This window comes from Gobio gobio, assembly GCF_949357685.1.
Source record: "Gobio gobio genome assembly, chromosome: 11".
NCBI classification, from domain to species: domain Eukaryota; kingdom Metazoa; phylum Chordata; class Actinopteri; order Cypriniformes; family Gobionidae; genus Gobio; species Gobio gobio.
Window position 1 is genome coordinate 25,841,061 of NC_137104.1, and position 23,158 is coordinate 25,864,218.

Consider the following 23,158-nt stretch of genomic DNA (forward strand, 5'->3'; position numbering starts at 1 on the left):
ATGAAAATGACATGAAATTAAAACTATAACCAGTAGATGACAGCAGAGGACCACTCATTAGCCCATTTTCCATTTCCCCTCCTCTTTATAGTTATTTACGCATGTCTTGTTTTTGGATTTATCAATATTATAACAATTATTTTTGCTATTGTATTGCACTTAAGTATAGCAAGAGTGTGAAAAGTCAGTATAAAGTCATTTAGATTAAAGGAATTTAGTAAAAATGTTATATTGAAGAACATTTTGAATAACGCATACTAATACGGGGATGAACCGAAGCCTGCTGCCAGTTTTATTTGTTTTAGGGATTCAGGTGATCCTGGTGTACATATGGTGTTAATCACACATTTTTAGCGGGGCTGGGTAGAAATCTAGAATTTTAGCTAAAGCCATTCTAAAATGGACCAAGTGATGCCACTGTCTTGAATAATTATGAGAGAATCAGGAAGGCAGACTTGATTAAGACATATTTCTCTTTAATCATGTACTCATAGTCATATAAATCAATTTTTAAAAAAGAAAAAAGACATTCATTTTTGCATGTTCTAAAAGTATGGGTGCAATTCTTTTTACATAATTTTAATGTACTGTGCATACGTTTCATGTTGTAATATACAAATCTTTTTCAGCCATAATATTGATTACAAGTTCTTATACAACACATTTACAGCTATATGATATAACAGACCTGTATAATAAACCTACGCTTTCACACCAGTAACAGTATTGAAACTGAAGTTCAGAGATGTTTGAGCTTTAGGTATCATTGCTGCTTCATACTTGCAATTTTTCTGGTCTACTGTTATATGGTATCAACAACAATGCACGATTAATTCTGCAGCTCATCTAAGCATTTTGCTGTTAACCTTTGGAGTGACTTGAAAACTTTAGACATATTTGAATTGTACATTATACAAAACATCTAAAGCCAAACTTATATTACAGTAAGATGTAAAAAAAAAACACAAAAAAAACTTCAGTCATCAAATGTCATTTTTACACCTTAGCTCACTCCAATAAATTTGTTAAAATGAAATAACCTGGTTTTATTAAGAAATGTAAAGTAGTGTTAGTGCTAGAAATGTATCACAAGAATCAAAATGAAATGTTATATCACTTTATATCACTTATTTTTTTTCCCACCCCATCTGTGAGCTCATCCTTCTTCATTACGAACTAAAGGGCCTGAGGGGAGAGGATAGGGAATGTTATGCTCACTTTAGCCACTTCATACTGTATCTAACCCTTCAAACCTACAGATGTGGACCTACAGGTGCTGCTGAGAGCCTTTGACCTCCCTTCCCATGAGGATGGCATTGGGTTTGCGAGCAAGAAAATAAATTAAAGAAATGAGAGGAAAAAGGGGAAATGAAGAGGAATGATCTTCATTTGGTAGTCTGCCAAATAATAATGCTGATGACGACGACCACTAAGGAAAGGACCACTGCCAGGATGCACATCTTCTTACGAGACTTTTGCTACAGTGAAGGAAAAAAAATATTGTAATTATCGTCAAATAGCATGTATGCAACATGCATTGTTTTAGATTCTGCGACATACACTATATTGCCAAAAGTTGTGGGACGTCTGCCGTTACAGTTGGCCCACCCTTTGCCGCTATAACAGCTTCAACTGAGGCTTTCCACAAAGTTTAGGAGTGTGTTTATGGGAATTATTGGACCATTCTCCTAGAAGCGCATTTGTGAGGTCAGGCACTGATGTTGGACGAGAAGGCCTGGCTCGCAATCTCCGCTCTAATTCATCCCAAAGATCACTTGACTGGCCTATCAGGTTTAGGTCAGTCAAGTTCCTCCACACCAAACTCGCTCATCCATGTCTTTATGGACCTTGCTTTGTGCACTGGTGCACAGTCATGTTGGAACAGGAAGGGGCCATCCCAAACTGTTCCCACAATGTTGGGAGCACGAAATTGTGCAAAATGTCTTGGTATGCTGAAGCATTAACAGTTCCTTTCACTGGAACTGAGGGGCCAAGCCCAACCCCTGAAAAACAACCCCACACCATAACCCCCCCCCCCCCCCCTCCACCAAACTTTACACTTGGCACAATGCAGTCAGGCAAGTACCGTTCTCGTGGCAACCGCCAAACCCAGACTCATCCATCGGATTTCACTCCAGAGAACACATCTCCAGTGCTCTAGAGTCCAGTGGCGGCGTGCTTTACACCCCTGCATCTGACTCGTTGCATTGCACTTGGTGATGTAAGGCTTGGATGCAGCTGCTTGACCATGGAAACCCATTCCATGAAGCTCTCTTTGCACTGTTCTTGAGCTAATCTGAAGGCCACACAAAGTTTGCTTCAGCATGCACTGACCTCGCTCTGTGATTTTACGTGGTCTACAACTTTGTGGCTGAGTTGCTGTTGTTCCCAATTGCTTCCACTTTGTTATAATACCACTAACAGTTGACCGTTAACTTTAGTAGTGAGCAAATCTCACGAATGGACTTATTGCACAGGTGGCAACCTGCTTGACTGAGCTCCTGAGAGTGACCCATTCTTTCACAAGTGTTTGTAGAAGCAGTCGGCATGCCTAGATGCTTCATTTTATACATCTGTGGCCATTGAAGTGATCAGAACACCGGAATTCAATGATTTGAATAAGTGTCCCAATACTTTTGGCAATATAGTGTATTTTGATATACTGTACATCTAACGAATAGTCAATAATAATTGTATCCATTTGCCCCAGTTTACATTAAAGTTTGTATCAGATGTTGTCAAGACACACAGGTGTTCTAACTAAGAATGCATGTAGATGTTTAAAAAAAATGCCATAGCTGTGTTGTGTGTGTGTTACAGGTATAAGTAGTTTATGAGGACACAAATGTGTATAATGACATATTACAATGTAAACATGGTTTATGAGGACACTTCCTGTGTCCTTGTAAACCAAATGGCTTAAACATACTAAACAGTGTTTTTTTTTTTTTTATTGAAAAAATGCCAACAGTTGTGTGTGATGGGTAGGGTTAGTGTAGGGGGATAGAATATACCGTTTGTACAGTATAAAAACCATTACACCAATGGAGAGTCCCTGTAAAACACATATTCAAGAATGTGTGTGTGTGTGTGTGTGTGTGTGTGTGATGCTGAAGCTTTTACTGTACCTGATACTGAGCTGCTCTCTGTAGTTGCTCAGCTCCTCTCTCCACATGCACTTCTGCACTCTCCACATTAGCCTCTATGCTGTCTGTAATCACACATATTTACTTGCATTTAGATTAGAGAATACAAGCTGACAACCTGATGTTAACAACCAGTCAGTTTCCATAATTAACATAAAAGATGCAAGTGTATTTCATGATTCAGAAGCTTTGACAGTGGCGCAAACGTGATTGATGTAAATCAATGAAATCTTTATGAAACAGACTACTTACATAAAATGCATATAAATATCAAGTTGTCACTCTATATTGCCCAACAATATGGCCAAAAGGATTGGCAGTGATACAAATTGTTTGTTTCGCAAAGTTTGCTGCTTCAGTAGTTGATTCATATCGTTTCTAGATTATTGTGCAGAGGGATCAGGTGCATTTTAAATAATACCACAAAGGTTCATTGGCCAAAAAAATTTACTTAAATTTCGCCCTTTTTTGGCCCTGGCACAAAATGACCAATTTACATAATTTCACTAATCATTTCATCAGCACAAGGGAAAGTGTGAACAAGTACTAGTCAGGAGAAATCACTATCATTCTGATCAGATTATAAGAGCAGTCTGATTGCTATAAAAGTAGGGAAGAAGTGCTTCCAATTGTTTTCTTGTGTTAGCAATGGTTACCTCCAAAGAAAGACGTGTAGCAATCATCGCTTTGCATCAAAATGGCCTCATAGCAAAGACATTTTTGCAAAGGATATTGCACCTGAAAGAACCATTTATTGGATACTGGACAAGAACTTCAGAGAGAGAGAACTGTAGTGAAGACTTTAGGATGTCCCAGAGTGTCCAGCAAACGCCAGGGCCACCAGTGCAGAACTTGCTCAATATTGGCAGCAGGTGTGTGTCAGTGCATCTGCATGCACAGTGAGGCCAAGACTTTTAGACAACGGCCTGGAATAAAGAAGGGCAGCAAAGAAGCCACTTCCCTCCAAGTAAAACATCAATGACAGACTGAAATTCTGCAGGAAGTAAGGATTGAACAGCAGAAGACTGATGCAAAGTTATTTTCACTGATGAAGCCCCCTTCCAACTGTTGCGACATCTGGAAAATCGATTGTCTGGAGAAGAAAAGGTGAACACTTCATGAGTCATGAGACATGAGTCTGGTGACGTGCCAACACTGAAGCGACCATCCCTGAGACCATTCATATGTGGGGTGGCTTTTCATCCAAGACAGTGGGCACTCTCACAATTCTGCCCAAAAACATTGCGATGCAATAAAGAAATTATATCAAAACATCCTGCAAGAGCAACTTCTCCAAATGTTCCAGGAGCAATTTGGTGATGATCTGTACATTTTCCAGCATGATGGAGCACCATATCAGCAAATGTGATAATGAAGTAACTCGGAGATCATTACATTGAAATTTTGGCCAGGCAACTCCCCTGATCTTAATCCCATAGAGAAGCTGTGGTCAGTCCCTCAAAAAGTGATACACTACAAGAAATGATAAGGCAAGAATGGATCATTGTAAATATTGACTCTGCATATATTGAATGTTTTTGCCAACAAACAAAAAAAAAACATATGAAATGCTTATGGCTTTCCAGTATATCCTAGAAACATGTGAAAAAAATTATTCACGAATAATAAGGAAGCAAACTTTGCGAAACACAAAACTGATGTCACTGCCAATATTTTTGGCCACAGCTGTATGCCTGAGTAAGATGATATTTAAAGGGGTACTTCAGCGCTAGGAAGATGAATGGGTCATTTATGCAGTAGAAATGTGAAATTATTTTTTAATCTAGACTGAGAAAAGACAGAAAATGTATGTGGATGAAAGACAACAACTCCCAGAATGCACTTGCTTCGCTGCCCTACGAGGTCACTCCCAAAGCCACGGCTATTGGTTATCACTTGCCCACCATGACACCACCCCCAGCGTCGTTTTGATATTCATAGTAATAAAATAATTTCGTTCAGTTAGAGAATAGACGCTACAATTAAAAACTGAAAGTGTCTTTTCAATAAAGTGTGAGTGAGCCGAACGAAAGTCACGTAACAGACGCAGCAGGAGTCAGATTTCATTCATCACGAGAGAAGAGCTGAGCAGAGCTGAGGTAAGCGCAGCTGTCATTCTTGGTACATGTCCAGTCTGGCGCGTTATCAGATCGCATATGGAAGCTAAACTTTCTTAGGAATTCATTGAAAAGTTGAAAAACACACTTTGCTCCGTACCGCTCCGTTATGAATGCCCGAGCCGAGCAGCAGCGAGTGCATTTACATTCTGTGAGTGAGATCCCTCCCCTGTGGGCGGGTTGAAAACATGCAGAACTAGCTCCTGTAGTCTCTAGCCTGCAGTATATGTTACTCAAAATGTTACTCAAAATGACGATATTTGCATCATCAGAAGATTTTTTCTAGAAATAAAATGCATAATTCTCTCGTCTTAGGGGGATATGAGGGGGGAAAAGTACCATAATTCGAATATACAACCGGGTTTCTACTGATACAAAGCTTAATGCTAAATCACTGAAGTTACCCTTTAAATACATAGATTTATGATCAAAGCTCTGTAGGTCTTATTGTAAGGGGCTAAACATATAATCTAAGGATGATTGAGAGATGTACAAATAAAAGCCTGATGTATCATATTTAATCATATTTAACACTCTATATAATTTTAACCAGGGGTGTTACGATACATTGTTATATCGACAATTACTACATTAAACTACTATATATAATGTTGAATATAATGTATAATACTGCATTGAGGGAATAATTGTGGGTCCTAAATAATATAATTATTTTAATAATAATAAACTCTATTTTGGCTTAAAATATCACGATAGCATCATATATTGAATAGAGACATGAGTGTATTGTTATACCGCTAATTTATACATAAATTGTGACCCTGGACAACAAAACCAGTCATTAGGGTAAATTTTTTTGACATTGAGATTTAAACATCATCTTAAAGCTGAATACATAAGCTTTCCATTAATGTATGGTTTGTTATGATAGGACAATATCTGGCCTATATACAACTATTTGAAAATCTGAAATCTGAGGGTGCAAAAAAAAAAATCTAAACATTGAAAAAAAAAAATCGCCTTTAAAGTTGTCCAAATGAAGCCCTTAGCAATGCATTTTACTACTAATAATACATTTTGTATATATTTACGGTAGGAAATTTACAAAATATCTTCATGGAACATCATCTTTACTTAATATTCTAAAGATTTTAAGCATAAAAGAAAATGGCTATTGCCACAAATATACCCGTGCGACTTATGACTGGTTTTGTGGTCCAGGGTCACATTTTTCTTGAAATATTACTTACAATCTAAAAGTCATTCTTACGTAAAAACATTAAAGTCCCTGTAAAGTCAAAACTAAACATGTGTTCGGAGTTCCTCACACCACAGATAAATGTGTTATTAACCACCCAGCCAAATTTGAATCATAAAATAAATCCGGGAAGTACATAAAATAGCTTATCAAAAACCTGAAAAAATGAGCAGCATTCTCTGCTCTCAAACGCTGGGGGTGTGTCCGCTGTCGGCGCCGAAACCACGCCCACTCGCAGGAAAGCGGCAGTAGCACACAAGATAGATCACGGGCGTCTATGATCACGACGCACCAGATGTCCGCGGGGCGGGAGGATGAAGGCCTGGGCGGGGGATAGTCGGTTCTGCGGCGGATTATCAGTGAATCCCAGTTGTCTCCGGTGAAAGTTTGTAAAACGATCCGGTGTAAAGTCACTGCAGAGGCAGGTGTCGGTGATAATCCTCAGCTCTCCATCAAGGTTGCTGTTCACAAAATTAATCCACCTCTTCATCGTTTTTGTTTTGTAAACTGTTATGCAAGTTGTTGACTATAGTAACTAACAGTACTAACAGTAACTCGCGATCGAACTGATGCGAATGTGCTCTAGTTATGATCGTGTTAGGGGAGGAGCCAGGCTCGGTGGCTCCAGTGCGTCATCGAGCCACCGTTTTAGCCTCGCCCAGAAAATCCTGAACACAGCAACGGTGAAAAACTGTTTAACGGTCTAACTTCTGAATTCAGTACTTCATAGTTCACGGTCTTTGTAATGTGTTTCAGCAATACATTTCTAACATTTATAATGTGTTTAGAAACAAATCTCAGAATTGCCTTTACAGGGACTTTAAAGATTTCACAGCATAAATGTGTATCACAACCTGAGGGAATAATTTTTAGAAATATACTAAAAGGGTTAGGTTAGGGTTACTTTTTTACTTCCTAAAAAAATTATAAAATATCAATCGGACAACAGAAGGCATTTAGTGTATTGTGTACAACAGTTTTGTCCAGGAAAGTTTTGATCATGTTGATGAATTTGAGGCTTTCCTGTATCACAATAAATTCTACTGCTAATATTCTAAAAATTCTGTCTTCATTTAATCACCCTCAGGTCATTCCAAACCCATATGACTTTAGATCTGACACTTTTATGGTGCTTTTGCATCCTTTTGAAGTTGGATAGTTTCAGATCCCATTTAGATCTCCCATTAATTGCATTGCATGGGACAAAACAGCCAATATATAAAAAAATCACCTTTTGGAATAAAGCTATACAGGTTTTATGAATAAATGACAGAATTTTCATTTTTGGTTGAATATCGCCATTTAAATAACAGCATTGTGCAGAAGTATTGATTAAAGACAGACTGTACTCACCAATCATTTCACCCTGATCATGGATCATAACAGCAAGATCCTTGAAAATCTGATTCACATCCAAAATGTCCGACTGCAATAACAGACAAGGTAGTAAGCAAAATGATATATGACAGCACAAATGCCTAACTCATGAATACAAAAACGCACTTCATGTTAACAGCAGGTGTGAACCAGGGATGGGAATTTTTCAAAAATATTGTATTCGAATATTTGGCCTCATAAAAAAATACACCTAATATTTGAATCTTCGTTTATATAAATAATGTTTAATCAGAAAGACAACTTTTTTTGTCACCATTTCTAAACAAGCTTACGATTAAGCAATTATATACCAAACAAGCTTGTTATATCTTAATTTTTATTTTTTTTTACTTCAAAACACTAAACAATATGTGTAAAAACTAAAAATATAAAGGAAAAAAAGTAGTGCTGGGCAGTATGACCAAAAATGTATATCACGGTATTTTTCTAAATTATATCGGTTTCACGGTATATGACGGTATTTTTTCCCCTATGCATGACCGGGTGTTAATCACATTTTCTACTGATTGAGAGGAAATACTGCAGGAGATTGACTAGAATGCCTTGTTTTACTGTCATGACGAGAGAATTGTAGAAGAATTCCACACTAGAGTTAATACAGGTTTGCAAAGCCCCACAAAATAATGCTATATGGAGAGACAACCAATCAAACACAGACATGCAACACACTCATTACAGGCACATGAATATTAAAATATGACCACGGAGAGAAAATAAACAGAGTTGAGGGCACCGTAAGCATTTAAAAAATCTTATATTGTTGTTATAAAAATCCTATATAACAACAAACGGCCAAAACGAGGGAGAAACGCGGATATTTGCAATACATTTAAGAGCACTCTCTGAACAAATGACACTTCAGTTTAACACAGAAAGAATAAAGCAGTTACTTTTTTTGCCAATTCTTCTTTGAATTGTCAGTTTATTTATTAACTTGCATCATTCATTGTCTTTTGTATAGCAGAATAATCCATCGTGTCATTGCGGTCGTGATCAGATGGTTCAGTGTAGCCAAATCAGTGCACATTTCATTTGAAGAAGACGTGATGAAATATGTGCGCATACACACTTCGAGTTCACGTTTAGAGCACTATAGTATATGAAATGTGTCCATAAAAAACGTAAACGCGCTCGCTCTGGTCTATATCAGATATATGATCCATGTGGTGAGCGTTGTTAATCTCATCACGGTGCTCCGCGCAGAAACCGCTCTCTCGCGCGCGCCGCGTGTAGTTTGAATTCTGCACTGTGATCAAGGGCTGAATCCGAAATCGCCCCTTATAACCTCCAATAGGGCATTATTTGGAGGGGACAACGCTTGTGTCCGCAACCATAGTGGACGTTATTGAGTGCACTCATTCTATCCCACATCGCACCGCAACAACGAGTGTACAGCCGCTGTACACACAACGGTTGTCCGACTTCACGCACTCGTTTTCATTCACTCCTTCAAATAAAGTGATAACGTAGGGAATAGTGAATGAGGGTATAGGAGGCGATCTCGGATTCTGTAATGTGATCTCACTAGTACAGTGCAACAGTGAAATGCGTCCCCTCTCAAACAATGACGCGCTGCGCCGCGTTCATAACGTTGTTTAAGCGACATACCGGTATTGCGGTATCATCAAAATTCATATCATAACAAAAATAAATACCGGTATTCGGTATGAACCGGTATACCGCCCAGCACTAAAAAAAAGCATTATAAGCTCAAGCAGCACGAACAAAAAAGCAGAACAGTTATCATGCAGAACGTACATACACACTTGAGACAGCATATGGTTATTGTGTTTATATTGTTTCACATGTTCATGTTGAGAAAAACAATAATATCCACATGCTCTGGTGAGAAAACGTGCTCAGTTGACAGACGTTGCAGAGACACAAAGACAACGATGTAATAAGCAAAGTTTCTAACACTTCATAGCACTTTGTGTTTTCAGACGACGACATTATGTGATCAAATACATTGGATTCACTGCATTTACAGCCAGCAAAACAACATGGGAAAATTTAAATAGCATTTTTCTTTTTTTTATATTAATTACAGATTCGACTATCGTGCACACCCCTAGTGTGAACAGGGTCAATGAAGTGTATAATGGCAGCTATAGATTGTCCAAGTGTCTTACGTGCAGTACATATGTACTGCAACACCTTTAGTTTCAAACAGACACATTGATTAGGCAAAAAAAACAGGTAGTGCTTACAGAAAAAGCGTAAACTGACCTCAAGTTGTCGTATGGCAGTTTCTCTTTCTTTAATGAGCTCCAGGTCCTCCTCTGTTATGGCCACTTCTTCTGTCTGAATAGTGCTCTTACTCCAGTCATCATTACTACACACACAGAGAATGTTTTCAACTGCAATGCTATTACTTAGCGCTGGAAGCTAATAATCAGGGAATATTTGAGACATACTTATCAAAGGAGACCAGCTGCTCTTCATGACCTCCATCTTCAGCCTAAAGTAAATCACAACACAAAGCACTCAACAACACATATTGAAGAGTACTGTATTAATATTTGAATAGCAATAGCATATATCAGCATCAGCAACCCATGTTATTAAGTATATTTTTCCACTGGGTATTGTTTGGATGGTGTAAAGTAGGTTCACCATACCAAAATGAATGATTTCACAATGTTTAATCTTAAATATTATATTTTATTTAGTAAAAGGCTTAATAGAAATGACCTATGTCAATAATATACTTGTGCATAAGGCAGGAAATTAGCTTTTCCATTAAGGAGCAATATTTGCCACTTGAGATTAATTTCTAGGGACATTTTTTTCCCCCTTTTTTTATGTAATTTTTATTACCCGTGTTGTCTTTTATGTATAAAGCCGGGTGCACACTGTGCGATTTTGGCCATCTGAGACAAATTTAACAAAACCTAAAAGATTCCTCTGATCCTAGGCTAAAATCTGAAGTCTTTGATCGTTAGTTTGACATGTTCACCGGCAGCCGATTAATGACCGCTGCGATCAAATTTGACCTCAGATGAAATTCTGGCAGTGTCAGAAGTTTGGCGCACAATCCTGCAGTGTGACTTCTCCTACGACGACCGTCAAATGATCTTCTTTTTTCAAGACAAACTATGACCAAAATGAGTGCTAGAGATTTCTTTGTAACCACCACTTCAATCCCGCGTGTAATGCAGTTTTTATATCATTTATATCATTGATTGATGATATAAAACTCCAGACAAGTTTTCTTTCGTGCGTCCGTTTTCAGCATGACTTGACTATTGTACAGTCTGACATTAATGACAACTTAGATCTTACAGTGTTACATGGCTTACAGCGGGGATCAATCCTAAAGGACTATTATAAATCGCACAGTGTGCATCCGGCTTAATACTATGGCAAATCATTATTGTTGATTATTGTTCTTAATACTGTAATAATGATTATAAATGTTGATTAATAAAATACATAAATTGTTTTATGGGGAAATGTTTTATGACTTATTTATTTTTTTCACATTTTACTTGAATTTTGGGGGCAGATTTTTGCCCTGAGCCCCTGTTCATTTCCGACCCTAGTGTAAGGTATTTTTGGGCATATCAACATTCGTTATCAACATTCTAACATTAGGCTCTATTGCAAACAAATGTAAATGTAGTAGATCCTTGTGCGATTCACATGTGGAGCAGTGTTTGCATGCCAAGCATGAATGACAGTGTCACTTACAATAGCTACCTATGGAGACGGTTCACTAGTGTTTGGATAAGAGCTAATGTGGAAACATGATTCCTAAAGGACCCATAAGTGTGTCTTACAGAGAGACGAGACCCTGCTCTGGCTCTGGCCACCGACTCCTTCTCTTTCTCAGCGGCCCGACGCTGCACTGCTTGGAAGTTGTTGAGAGCAGCAGAGAAATCATTCATCAGCCGATCCTTCTGGATTTTCTGCTGTCTCTGTTTAAAGATGAAAATCAATTATTTGAATTAGACGATTCAGAAACTATATTATAAACATATCAACACCTTCAACTGACCGTCTCATTTTTATTTTCTGTTCCTTATGCTTCATGTAAACAATACTCTGGAGGGTAAAATAGGAGCATGCACATAAACGCACCTGTTCAGACAGAGAGACGGGTAGAGAGAGTACGCCGAGGTCTTTCAGGTGTTTGTTGGTCTCCTTGGCTAGCTGGTTTGTGTAGTGCTGCACCTGCTGACTGTAAACAAATCACAAATATTGAGAATGCAAGGGCACAAGAGGAACAGGAAGTGCACAGCCCTAAATAAATCAAGAGTTAAACACTCACAGTCTCTCTCGCAGGTCACTGGTGTCTTGTTTTGTTCCCAGTTGGTTTACCATGCTCTTGATTTGAGCCGCTAAAGTAGAAAACACAATGTTACTCTAAAATCAGAGTCTATGCAGGTCTATGTGAATCTAATGAAGAAACTTACAAATCATACTTCACATCAAAACAGATTTACAAAACAACGAGAAATATAATTTTTTACATTATAAAAAAAGTCAAACAGACCCAATTAGTCACAAATAAAATCCAGTTCTTCGGTTTAAAAAAAATCCCAATTCATTTTGACATTTTAATAAAAACAAATATATCAAGAGTTCAGAGATTATTCAAGAATGACTTACACTATCATTCAAAAGTTATAAAAAATTTACTTGAAAATACGTACATCAAAAGTGACCGTAAATATATTTATAAAGTATTTACTTGTAAGACTGGCTGATGAAAATTCAGCTTTGACATTGAAAGAATAAATTACATTTCAAAATGATATATATATAATATATATATACACATTCAAAATCAAAACAGTTATTTTAAATGTAATATTTTACAAAGTTTTTACTCTATTCTTTGATCAAATAAATGCAGCCTTGGTGAGCAAAAGAGACTTCTTAAAGTTGAAGAAAGAAAGAAAAAAAACACAATAAAAAAAAAAGTGTCATTTCAACTTCATAATCATCTCAGAGCTGTATGACTTGTCTCATGGATCAAAATTCTTTATTTAACATAAAAGCCAAAACACTTAAGGGTCCTACAAACAGGCTTTGTTTCTTCATACAACTTATAATGTATTGTCTTTTTTACTTTTGATTTGAGAATGAAATATAACCAAACATGCTCTTCAAGAAATTAATTAATGTCAAGCAATTCAGCAAGTTATTTACCACTTCATTTTTATGTTTATGCTCATTCATCTTATACACAACATGCTTCATTTAATCCTTTTATGCAGACTTTAAATCATCATGAACCTTTCATGTTCTCAAATTTATCTGATATACTCCCTGGAAGTATATTTACATTAATTGCTACTAACTAGCAATTATTAACTAGTAATAACAGACACAGATTAAGCAATCTCCAGACACTCACTGTTCTGTGTGATCTTTTGAATGTTGGAGCTGCATGTTTGGATGAGGCTGATGAAGTCTTTTGGTGGGGCACGCTGCTCTGTCCTTCCGTACGACATGACTGCAGGATATTCTGCTGGCTCTGATGGATGTCTCGGGTGAAAAGGCAAAGGAAACTAGAGTAGGAAGTATATCCTTTTAGTGCCTAAAAATGCTGAGGACAGCGAAACGCATACAAAGAATTACATACTATTATGCCTTTTTCATTGCAGCCACCTTGTGTCTTTTACTACAAGTATGAGGAACAGTGCGTAATGTCACCTTACATGCCCGGTGATGATTAGAATAGATAACCAGATAAACACAACATGATATAAACAGCCCAGATCGCAGTACTAATCTAGGAATGAGTGTGCACTTTAAAGCCTACAATCTGCAGTGAACACTGCCTGAATAACTTTCACTTGCAGTTTTCGAAGATTAGCATACAAAGTATTAAGTCTCACACATGAAACACATCCAGACAGTTAGTATTACCCGTTCCTATTTTAACTTTCATTAAGTTTGTATTTGATTTCCACAAATTGAAAAACTCACTGTAATACTTTTTACGATTTGTTTTGTGTGAAACAAGGTGGATGGTGAAAGAGGTTTTACAGACTCTACAACTTATTTAAAACCTTTACAAAAGAGTGACATTTTATGAATGAATGTATGAATGAAATATGAATGTTTTATCTTTAGAAAAGTTTGACAGCTTTTGTTCAGAACAAAATATTTATACAGATAAATATTGTTTACTATCATCGCTTTTCTTAGAAATGGTAGGGTTTTATATACATATTTGTATTACATGTAAAATATGTAAAACATAAAAATAGGTAGATAACGTTCTGTAGCAAGTCACCCCACCAACGTCCGTCGTTGTAAATGTTATTACTGTTTAAGCAAACAAAAATTCTGTGATATGTGTGTCACTATCATGATTTTCAAATGTTCATACAATTTAATCTCACACAGACACACTGTGGTGTTAAACTGCTTAACTTACTCATATTACGGAGTCGACAAGTATGCTTCAGTTTAGTTAAACCTGCAGTAAAAGTCAATATAGAGAACTGGTACTGTTATTTTTGGGCAGATTTATGAACGATTAAATACTTAAACAAGATCATGAAATATGTAAATGACCGGGCTAATATTACATAGAACATTTAAAGAGGCGGTAGTAACAATGTATGGTCATTTAAGTTATTTTACTAGTTACTTGTATGTGACGTTTATTTCTTTTCAGGTGAACACAAAACTATGATAAAGAGAAAATGACAGCAGAACACTGAATGCTAAGCTAATGAGCTAACTAACTACAACACTCTTAAGCACGTAAAACACCGCTGGAAACTTTTGTCACATGATAACATGATTATGTTTTACTTATAAAAAGTCAACAGACTGGTTTAATCTAAAATACCACAGAAAACTACAATTCAAACAAAAACCCGTTACAGCACAAAACATCAACCGTCAATAGTATTAGCATAAAATATACTGACACAAAAACATCTCTATGCTGCATTAGACCATCTGCAATTAACCTCGTCTGACATCTAAAGACGCGTTCACGTCTATTCCGAACATATATTAAACCAGTCATTGCGTTGTTTTTATTCATTCTAAGGAATAAATATAATGATCTTACTTTAGCTCAGGGCCGCTCCTCACTCGGTACTTCCGGTCTGATGCACTTTGTACTTCCGCTAAGGGGTAGAGCCTTCAAGTGCACGTGATAGCACAAATGGTTACATACATACCCATAGATATACGTACATACCTCTACATACATAAACACACACCACTATCTTACTAGACTGTGATTTAACCCTCATCCTTCACTCGAACCTCGCAGGTCAAAATGACCCGGAGGTCAAAACCCCTTTTTTTTGTCTAGAAAGCTTATTTCATTTCATTTTGATAACATGTTTTCTATTTTTAATGCATTTTTTGGAGATTTTGTGTTATGTTTTTTTATTTACCTTTAAATTACTAGATTTTATCAATAAATAATGAATAGTAATTTAAGCACATTCTTTCAACTTTCAATATAACTTACACTTTCATGAATAGTAAAATGTTCTAAAAAAAAAACGACTCCAGAAAGCCTTAGTAGTGTATTTATACGTATATTTTAAAGAAAATCTAGTTCCTACATTATGTTTCTATACGTTGACTCACTGGGGCCCTTTAAAATCAGCTCAAAATATCTTACATTGGGTGTCTTTGCCGACCTCTTGTGGAAAAATAATAATAGGTCTATAACATGATATTTCATGCCACTAAATGGCCTTATAGCTCTATATGGAGCAAATGAGCTGTTCCTCTGGGTCTTAATGTCAGTTTGTTCAAAATACATTCAGATACACATGTAGACATTATAAAATATTTTATAATAGTTTCAGCATTTTAGTTTGAATTTGTGTATTTGTGGTTCAAGTGCAACAAAAGTCATAGAGGCTTGGACCACTCCGATGAACACTCAATAAAAAAAAAAAAAAAAAGTTTCGGGTCATAATGACCCGAAGGAAGGATGAGGGTTAAACAAATAAACTGTAAATAGTTGAGAAAAAGAAAAAAAAAATATGCACAACTCTCTTTCTCAATCTCTTCAAATGTATATACGACTTTCTTATTTCATTTAATTTTCTATCATTAATTACCACTAATACTTTATCATTGATATTTTATCAACCTTTAAGTATTTGCATTTTTTACCAAACTTTCGAACCTCTATTGGGTTATTATTGGATTTATTTGGATTCATTACATGCATAAAGCAAGATGGATAAAACTATGTAATGCTTTAAACCATCGTTTAATGGAAAAAGAAGGCATTGATGTTTAAAACAACACTTAATTTGAGTTATTTACTTGACAAAAATTACTGTTTATTGTACACTTCCAACCAAAGGAACATGGCAAAACAAACAAACCTGAATTCATTTCATTTATATACTTCTACCGTGACATGATACATCACATCCAGTACTGCATAAGCTGCATTCTTTAAAAAAAAAAAAAAAAAAAATCAACTAAAGTTATTAATTTTAATTCATCTTCATTCTCAGTCACCTTAATAACAGATTATTTGTAATATAAACAAACAAACAGTAAATGTGAACAAACAAGAGTATACTGTATACTCAGTCCATATCTTCATGTTGATAAATTGGTTCTGGTAGGTAACATGTAACACTACAAGTGACCCCGTCCCATGATTCAGGAGGCTGGAAGAAACAACCCATCAGAGCACTGTAAAGTTCCTCACTCTGGTCCATAAATATCTCATTTGCCTCCATCACATTTATCTCAGAGTCTGGATCTGCAACACAGAGAAACAATATGCAAGTGTAAGACACCCCATGTGGTGAAATCAAGGCTTTAATATAGTATAAAGTGTCATTTTAATGACACCAGGTTACAATTAATTTTGTGGAATATTGAGCTCAAAGTAACATGCCCAATATGTAAATAAAAACGTACACTCTAGGTCATCTTCCATCTCTTCACCCTGTGATTTAAAAAAAAGTTTTTATTAGACACTAAGGCTAACAAAATACTAAATATAACATACCATCTGATAAACAAGCACTGCTGACAGTAATATGAATAGAATTCAATTTGCTATTAATAAAATGTCACTGATTGGTTCAGGCACATTTGGCATTTCCTGAAAAATTGTGCACAAATAAAATCACATTTACCTGTAGGATGTTTTGGGAAGGATTTAAGTAGTTGTAATCATAGTTCCAGTCACATGTAGACAAATGGCTAGAGTACTGTGGGTAATAGTACTGGTTCAGATATGAGTTATGGATATTGTAGCTGTCTGCATGGAATTGCCAATTTTGGTTCTCAGGCGACTCTTTCTTCTTCCTAGTGGAGGGATTAGAAACATTAAAGTCAACTTTTTTGTGATAACAGCATTGTTTATGCAGTAAGGTTTGGGATTTGATCAAAACCCTAACTTAATAAACGATGGCAGTTGGAAGATAAGTCACTTTTGCTACGGACATTAACAATACCTTTATACACTTATACCCAATACACTTTACACTGAGTAATGCTTCTTTTCATAATACTGTTCAAAAGTTTGGGGTCGGACTCGGTATGAATTTTTTAAGGTCTTATAAAGTCTTACGTTCACAAGGCTGCATTTATTTGATAAAAAAATACAGTAAAGACAGTAATATTGTGAAATATTGTTCAAATTTAAAATACCTGTTGTAATATATTTGTCAATGTATTATGCTAATAATAATATTAATAATATATTGTATTTTACTCCTATGATGAATTTTCAGCATCATTACTCCAGTCTTCAATGTTACATGATCCTTTAGAAATTATTCTAAAATACTGATTTGATGCTCAAAAATTATATCTTACTATTATCAATATTGAAAATAGATATTTTTGTGGAAAGTTCAAAACAACGGCATTTATTTGAAGTATTTTGCAACATTATAAATGTCTTAACTGTCAGATTTGAGGAATTTCATGTGTCCTTGCTGAATAAATGTATTATTTTCAACAACAACAAAAAAATTCTTACTGAAGCCAAATTTTTGAATGATAGTGTATTTTTATTAGAACCATTTGTGTGCAGATAAACAAAGAAAAACAAATGCAACCTCATCCCATAATTTCCTATCATAACAAATACTCACAGTTTATTAGCAGCCATACTGAGGCGTAAATGTTTCTTCCCGAGTCCAGAAGCACCCTGCAGTTCGGCCAAAGCTCGTCTCTGCTCTCTCTCACTTTCAAAACTCACAAAGCCACAGCACCTACAAAACAACAGGAATCAGCAGAACGAAATGTAAGGAAATGAAGAGGAAAACATTTGACAGGAACTTATCTATCAGGTCTCACTTTGAGTATCCACTGCTGTCCAGAACTACCTTCCCACTGCAGCAGGATGGAAAATGAAAATTAAAGAACTCATACAACATGCCATCATCCACGTCTGGGGTGAGTTCCGACACGAAGAGGGAGTAAGTAGAGCTGTAGGGAACAGCAGTAAGACAGTGCTGAGAACATCTGTTTTAACGGTTCGTTCAAGAATAGCATTACGTTCTTCAGTTACCACATCTATAGCAGTTCATTAAATTTCACTTCATTTTCTGAACTCTATTTTCATCCGTGGATATACACCGATCAGGCATAACATTATGACATTGCTTCGAAAATTGCCATAGAGTCCACTAGACCCATGAGTGTGTGCTGTGGTTTCTGGCACCAAGATGTTAGCAGCAGATCCTTTAAGTCCGGTAAGTTGCAAGGTGGGGCCTCCATGGATCGGACTTGTTTGTTCAGCACATCCCACAGATGCTCGATTGGATTGAGATCTGGGGATTTGGAGGCCAAGTCAACACCTCAAACCATTCCTGAACCATTTTTGCTTTGTGGCAGAGCACATTATCCTACTGAAAGAGGCCACAGCTACCAGAGAATACTGTTTCCATGAAGTACGTGTCAAAGTAACATCCACATGGATGGCAGAACCCAAGGTTTCCCAGCAGAACATTGCCAAAAGCATCACACTGCCTCCGCCGGCTTGCCTTCTTCCCATAGTGCATCCTGGTGCCATGTGTTCCCCAGGTAAGCGATGCACATGCACCCGGCCATCCACGTGATGTAAAAGAAAATGTGATTCATCGGACCAGGCCACCTTCTTCCATTGCTCCGTGGTCCAGTTCTGATGCTCACGTGCCCACTGTTGGTGCTTTTGGAGGTGGACAGGGGTCAGCATGGGCACCCTGACTGGTCTGCGGTTATGCAGCCCCGTACGCAACAAACTGCGATGCCTCATGTTATGCCTGATCTGTGTATTCTGTTGACCACTTCCTGCCTGCACAAGACCATTCTGATAATCCCTGACTGGCTGCGATATTTCTGCAACTGTAAATTACTAAACCTCAAGATACTTCAGGGATGATAAAATCATTATATAATCAATTATTTTGCCTTGAATTTGCAAATAATAAAAAAGCAAAACAGTACAAAAATTTACTAAAATTAAACCTGAGCTGAAAGCTTTAGGAAGCTGCATGTCAGATTTGAACAGAATTACTGTTAATTGTAAAATTAAGAATTCCGATTGTATTGAAGCTGATTGTGTTAAACGCTATTCTATATTCATCCTCCACAAACAGAGTCTGTAAATGATATATTTTCCTCCAAGCTTCACTTCTTTCAGTCCACACAGGATGTTCTTTGAACAGTTAGTTGCTTGCAGCACTATATTGCACAAATCATTTCAAAAGATATTTCAAAACATAGTAGCAACGGTAGTCTACGGTACGGTAGTCAAGAAAGAAAATGCATTTCTTACCAGCTTTCACCATGTTTCCCGTAAGTGGTACGACTCAACTTGAACCTCTTTGGCTGTAAAGATTGCATTATAATTTAAGGTTATCATAGAACAGTCTAACATTTTATTGTAAATGTTCTGCAGTCTCATATTTTTACATATGAACATGTCATCACACATGGAGTAAATTGTGAAGGATTACAGGAGTGGCACCAGGTAAAGGTTTTCCATTCACTTTGCGGAGGCATCTCTCTACTGATGTCTCATCTATCAGCTCCACAAAGCCATATCCTGCCGTTTTCCTGAAGAGATCAACAACATCCTGACATGATAGATAGATGGATAGATGGATAGATAGATAGATAGATAGATAGATAGATAGATAGATAGATAGATAGATAGATAGATAGATAGATAGATAGATAGATAGATAGATAGATAGATAGATAGATAGATAGATAGATAGATAGATAGATAGATAGATAGATAGATAGATAGATCTTCACCCTGTTATTTTGTCTCGGATCAGTCTGACAGTCAACACTGTTTCTCCCATTTGAGCAAAAGCTCTGTGTATGAACTCTTCATCCATGTAGGACTCCAGCTATCAACACAGACACCACAAACTTTACAGCCTGATACTTTTAGTGTCACGTTCTCGTCTGTGTACAAATTATAAACAAGCATGTATATAGAGAGAGTTGTTTATGTTTGCAGAACTCACATTGCCCATCCAGAGGCTGTTCATTTTGCGTTCGTGTGTTCATTCAAGATTTTGCTCTTCCTATTGCTATTTTTTGTAAAGTGTGTTTACATTACCGTCGAATTATTAATTTATTTACTCCAAACAGCCGCTTCTTTTTGATTGTTTTGTCAAGTAAAACCAGGTTGAGAGACTCACAGCACGTGCAGATGTTTATAATGAAATCATGTTGTCCGACAGCGCCATCTAGAAGCGAGAACCAGCACTGACCCATCAGTATATTGTTTACTGTGAGTGTGAACTGTCATTTTCTATTAAAATTATTAAAATATTCAATCTAGACTTTGGAGGGTGTAGGCTACCTGGATTATGGCAATGAAGTGTATGTGCTCTGTATTTCTCGAATTGAAAGCAAGACTGCAGCCGGGTCTGACACTGCTTTCATCCCCATTATGTCCATCCATGAGTCCCTTTGAATGGTGCTAAAAGCTTGAGGACATTTTTTAAGTTCTATTGTGATGAATGTATTACAACTCTACATGAGGCTGCCATCTTATTCAGGAAAATTGACCCTCAGCTCAACAGGACCTTGTAAACAGAGGACAGAGCACCTCATCTTTGTCGGTGGGCATTGCAGAATCTACAAATACCGCACCTCTTTTTCCTTTGCAAATTTGCACACATTTATATGCACAGTTATATGGGGGTATTTAAAATAACAATAAAAAAGGATCCTAGTTGGTGGGATATATTAGGTAGAAAGTGAACATTTTGTCCTCAATGTTTGATGTGTTAGAAGCAGGAAAAATGGGCAAGCGTAAGGATTTTAGCGAGTTTGACAAGGTCCAAATTGTGATGGCTAGACGTCTGGGTCGGAACATCTCCAAAACTGCAGCTCTTGTGGGGCGTTCCCGGTCTGCAGTGGTCAGTATCTATCAAAAGTGGTCCAAGGAAGGAACAGTGGTGAACCGGAGACAGGGTCATGGGTGGCCAAGGCTCATTGATGCACATGGGGAGCGAAGGCTGGCCTGTGTGGTCAGATCAAACAGATGAGCTACTGTAGCTCAAATTGCTCAAGAAGTTAATGCTGGTTCTGATAGAAAGGTGTCAGAATACATAGTGCATCGCAGTTTGTTGTGTATGGGGCTTGTTTAGCCGCAGACCATACAGGGTGCCCATGCAGACCCCTGTCCATCGCTGAAAGCACCAACAGTGCTTTCAGAGCATCAGAACTGGACCACGGAGCAATGGAAGAAAGTGGCCTGGTCTGATGAATCACGTTTTCTTTTACATCACTTGGATGGCCGGGTGCATGTGCATGCGTCACTTACCTGGGGAACACATGGCACTATGGATGCACTATGGGAAGAAGGCAAGATGGCAGTCGGCAGAGGCAGTGTGATGCTTTGGTCATTGTTCTGCTGGGAAACCTTGTGTCCTGCCATCCATGTGGAACTTTGACACGTACCACCAACCTAAGCATTGTTGCAGACCACGTTCACCCTTTCATGGAAATGGTATTCCCTGGTGGCTGTGGCCACTTTCAGCAGGATAATGCGCCCTGCCACAAAGCAAAAATGGTTCAGGAATGGTTTGAGGCGTTGACTTGGCCTCCAAATTCCCCAGATCTCAATCCAGTCGAGCATCTGTGGGATGTGCTAAACAAACAAGTCCGATCCATGGAGGCCCCACCTTGCAACTTACCGGACTTGGTGCCAGGTATCAAAGCACACCTTCGGGGGTCTAGTGGAGTCCATGCCTCGAATGGGTCAGGGCTGTTTTGGCAGCAAAAAGGGGAACCAAACAATATTAGGATAATGTTATGCCTGATCAGTGTATAAAACCACCTCTAAATAAAACAATCATTTGTGACAATGTCAAGCAGAAGTATGTGATTATATTTCCGTTTTAAATTTCCCTATTCCTTAATCTCTCTCTTTGCAACTTTGCATATAGGCTATTGGATGGTTATTTCATTCACACTAAGTTGCCGGTGGGAAGGGGTTTTGTTCCCTTTCAGAACCACATGAGGGCGTCAGACATCGCTTTCATTTTAAATTCAGATCCCCCTTCCAGGGCTACTAGCTACTAGTTGGTTCTTTGGATCAAAACATACTGGTAAATAAGGATTTTCCAATCTTAAAAAAAATAATAAAGGGCCTGTAAAGTTCAACTTTAAATTTTAAGCAGTCAAGCAGAAGAAAGAACCTTTTAAGAAAATGTTGAAATTAAACCAAAAGCGGCTAAGTTTTAAGAGTTTACATTTGACACCTAATTTGAAGCCACACATAGGCAATGCAGCTTTGGATAAATGTTTACCTGGATGTTGCATCTTTCATGTTGATAGATTATATATAAACATTGCTCCATTTAAGACATATTGTCATATTTTGTAGCAGATTTAATATCACAAAGTTACATTTAATATCCACAAATATTTATGTGAATCTAACCATTCTTACGGTCCTACTCAGGCGACTTGTAGTGAGAGTGCAGAGCTGATAGTGGGGATGAATAATTAACTGCAGCTCCCTGATCATGTGTCAATATCCTCCCTTCAGGCTCAGGTTCAAAGATTATATGCAAGTACAAGCAAATAATGTAGAGGGCAGTAGTATAAGACTCTTTAAAGTCAGTCTTTACCGTACATACACTACACAACACTGAGCACTGCTGGTAGACTGTGTGCAATTCTGATGATCATGCATGGTTTTAAAAGGATTGAAGTGGAAGCAAGAACCTGTGACAGAGTTCACCTGATCAATGCCTAAAATGTGCTTATTCTATTAGTGCCCTAGAAATTGTTTTACAATTTAAAAAATACAACCTAAAAAGCGTTCGTTTTGGTCCCAACTGTATATT

At 37.3% G+C, this 23,158-nt stretch overlaps 2 protein-coding genes across 6 annotated transcripts; both read right to left on the minus strand.

The window, feature by feature from the left end:
- Nucleotides 1-448: 448 nt before the first annotated feature.
- stx12 (syntaxin 12) lies at nt 449-14,987 on the minus strand. 3 transcript variants are annotated; one of them, XR_013817477.1, is made up of 11 exons: nt 14,923-14,963; nt 13,246-13,437; nt 12,154-12,223; nt 11,964-12,063; nt 11,663-11,800; nt 10,298-10,341; nt 10,110-10,215; nt 7,836-7,908; nt 3,129-3,211; nt 1,272-1,478; nt 458-1,185 (listed from the first exon to the last, which is right to left on the minus strand). XR_013817477.1 is itself a non-coding variant. In XM_079828839.1 (10 exons), the coding sequence occupies exons 2-10, from the start codon at nt 13,340-13,342 to the stop codon at nt 1,386-1,388; spliced, it is 804 nt and encodes a 267-aa protein (XP_079684965.1). In that variant the 5' UTR covers nt 13,343-13,399; nt 14,923-14,976; the 3' UTR covers nt 449-1,385. The 3 variants fall into 3 exon arrangements, 2 of the variants coding, with proteins under 2 accessions (XP_079684965.1, XP_079684964.1); XM_079828839.1 differs by having other exon boundaries at nt 449-1,478; nt 13,246-13,399; nt 14,923-14,976; XM_079828838.1 differs by having other exon boundaries at nt 451-1,478; nt 14,923-14,987.
- A 1,087-nt stretch (nt 14,988-16,074) lies between these two features.
- Nucleotides 16,075-22,806, minus strand: trnau1apa (tRNA selenocysteine 1 associated protein 1a). Of its 3 annotated transcripts, none has more exons than XM_079829633.1 (9): nt 22,616-22,806; nt 20,100-20,197; nt 19,796-19,895; nt 19,615-19,667; nt 18,153-18,284; nt 17,948-18,067; nt 16,982-17,153; nt 16,761-16,788; nt 16,075-16,599 (listed from the first exon to the last, which is right to left on the minus strand). In XM_079829633.1, the coding sequence occupies exons 1-9, from the start codon at nt 22,664-22,666 to the stop codon at nt 16,421-16,423; spliced, it is 933 nt and encodes a 310-aa protein (XP_079685759.1). In that variant the 5' UTR covers nt 22,667-22,806; the 3' UTR covers nt 16,075-16,420. The 3 variants fall into 3 exon arrangements, with proteins under 3 accessions (XP_079685759.1, XP_079685761.1, XP_079685760.1); XM_079829635.1 differs by having other exon boundaries at nt 16,078-16,599; nt 22,759-22,800; XM_079829634.1 differs by having other exon boundaries at nt 16,078-16,599; nt 22,750-22,800.
- Between the last annotated feature and the right edge of the window lie 352 nt (nt 22,807-23,158).

Bases quoted from the DNA above. Each gene is read 5' to 3' on its own strand.
- trnau1apa (XM_079829633.1), bottom strand. From the start codon at position 22,666: ATGGAGCAATGTTTATATATAATCTATCAACATGAAAGATGCAACATC. The intron at 18,285-19,614 runs GTAAGAAATGCA...TGTTCCCTACAG, and splicing joins GGGAAACATGGTGAAAGCTG to CTCTACTTACTCCCTCTTCG. The intron at 18,068-18,152 runs GTGAGACCTGAT...GTTGTTTTGTAG, and splicing joins GACAGCAGTGGATACTCAAA to GTGCTGTGGCTTTGTGAGTT.
- stx12 (XM_079828839.1), bottom strand. From the start codon at position 13,342: ATGTCGTACGGAAGGACAGAGCAGCGTGCCCCACCAAAAGACTTCATC. The intron at 7,909-10,109 runs GTCAGTTTACGC...CTGTTATTGCAG, and splicing joins CTGCCATACGACAACTTGAG to TCGGACATTTTGGATGTGAA. The intron at 3,212-7,835 runs GTGAGTACAGTC...GTGTGATTACAG, and splicing joins TGATCAGGGTGAAATGATTG to ACAGCATAGAGGCTAATGTG.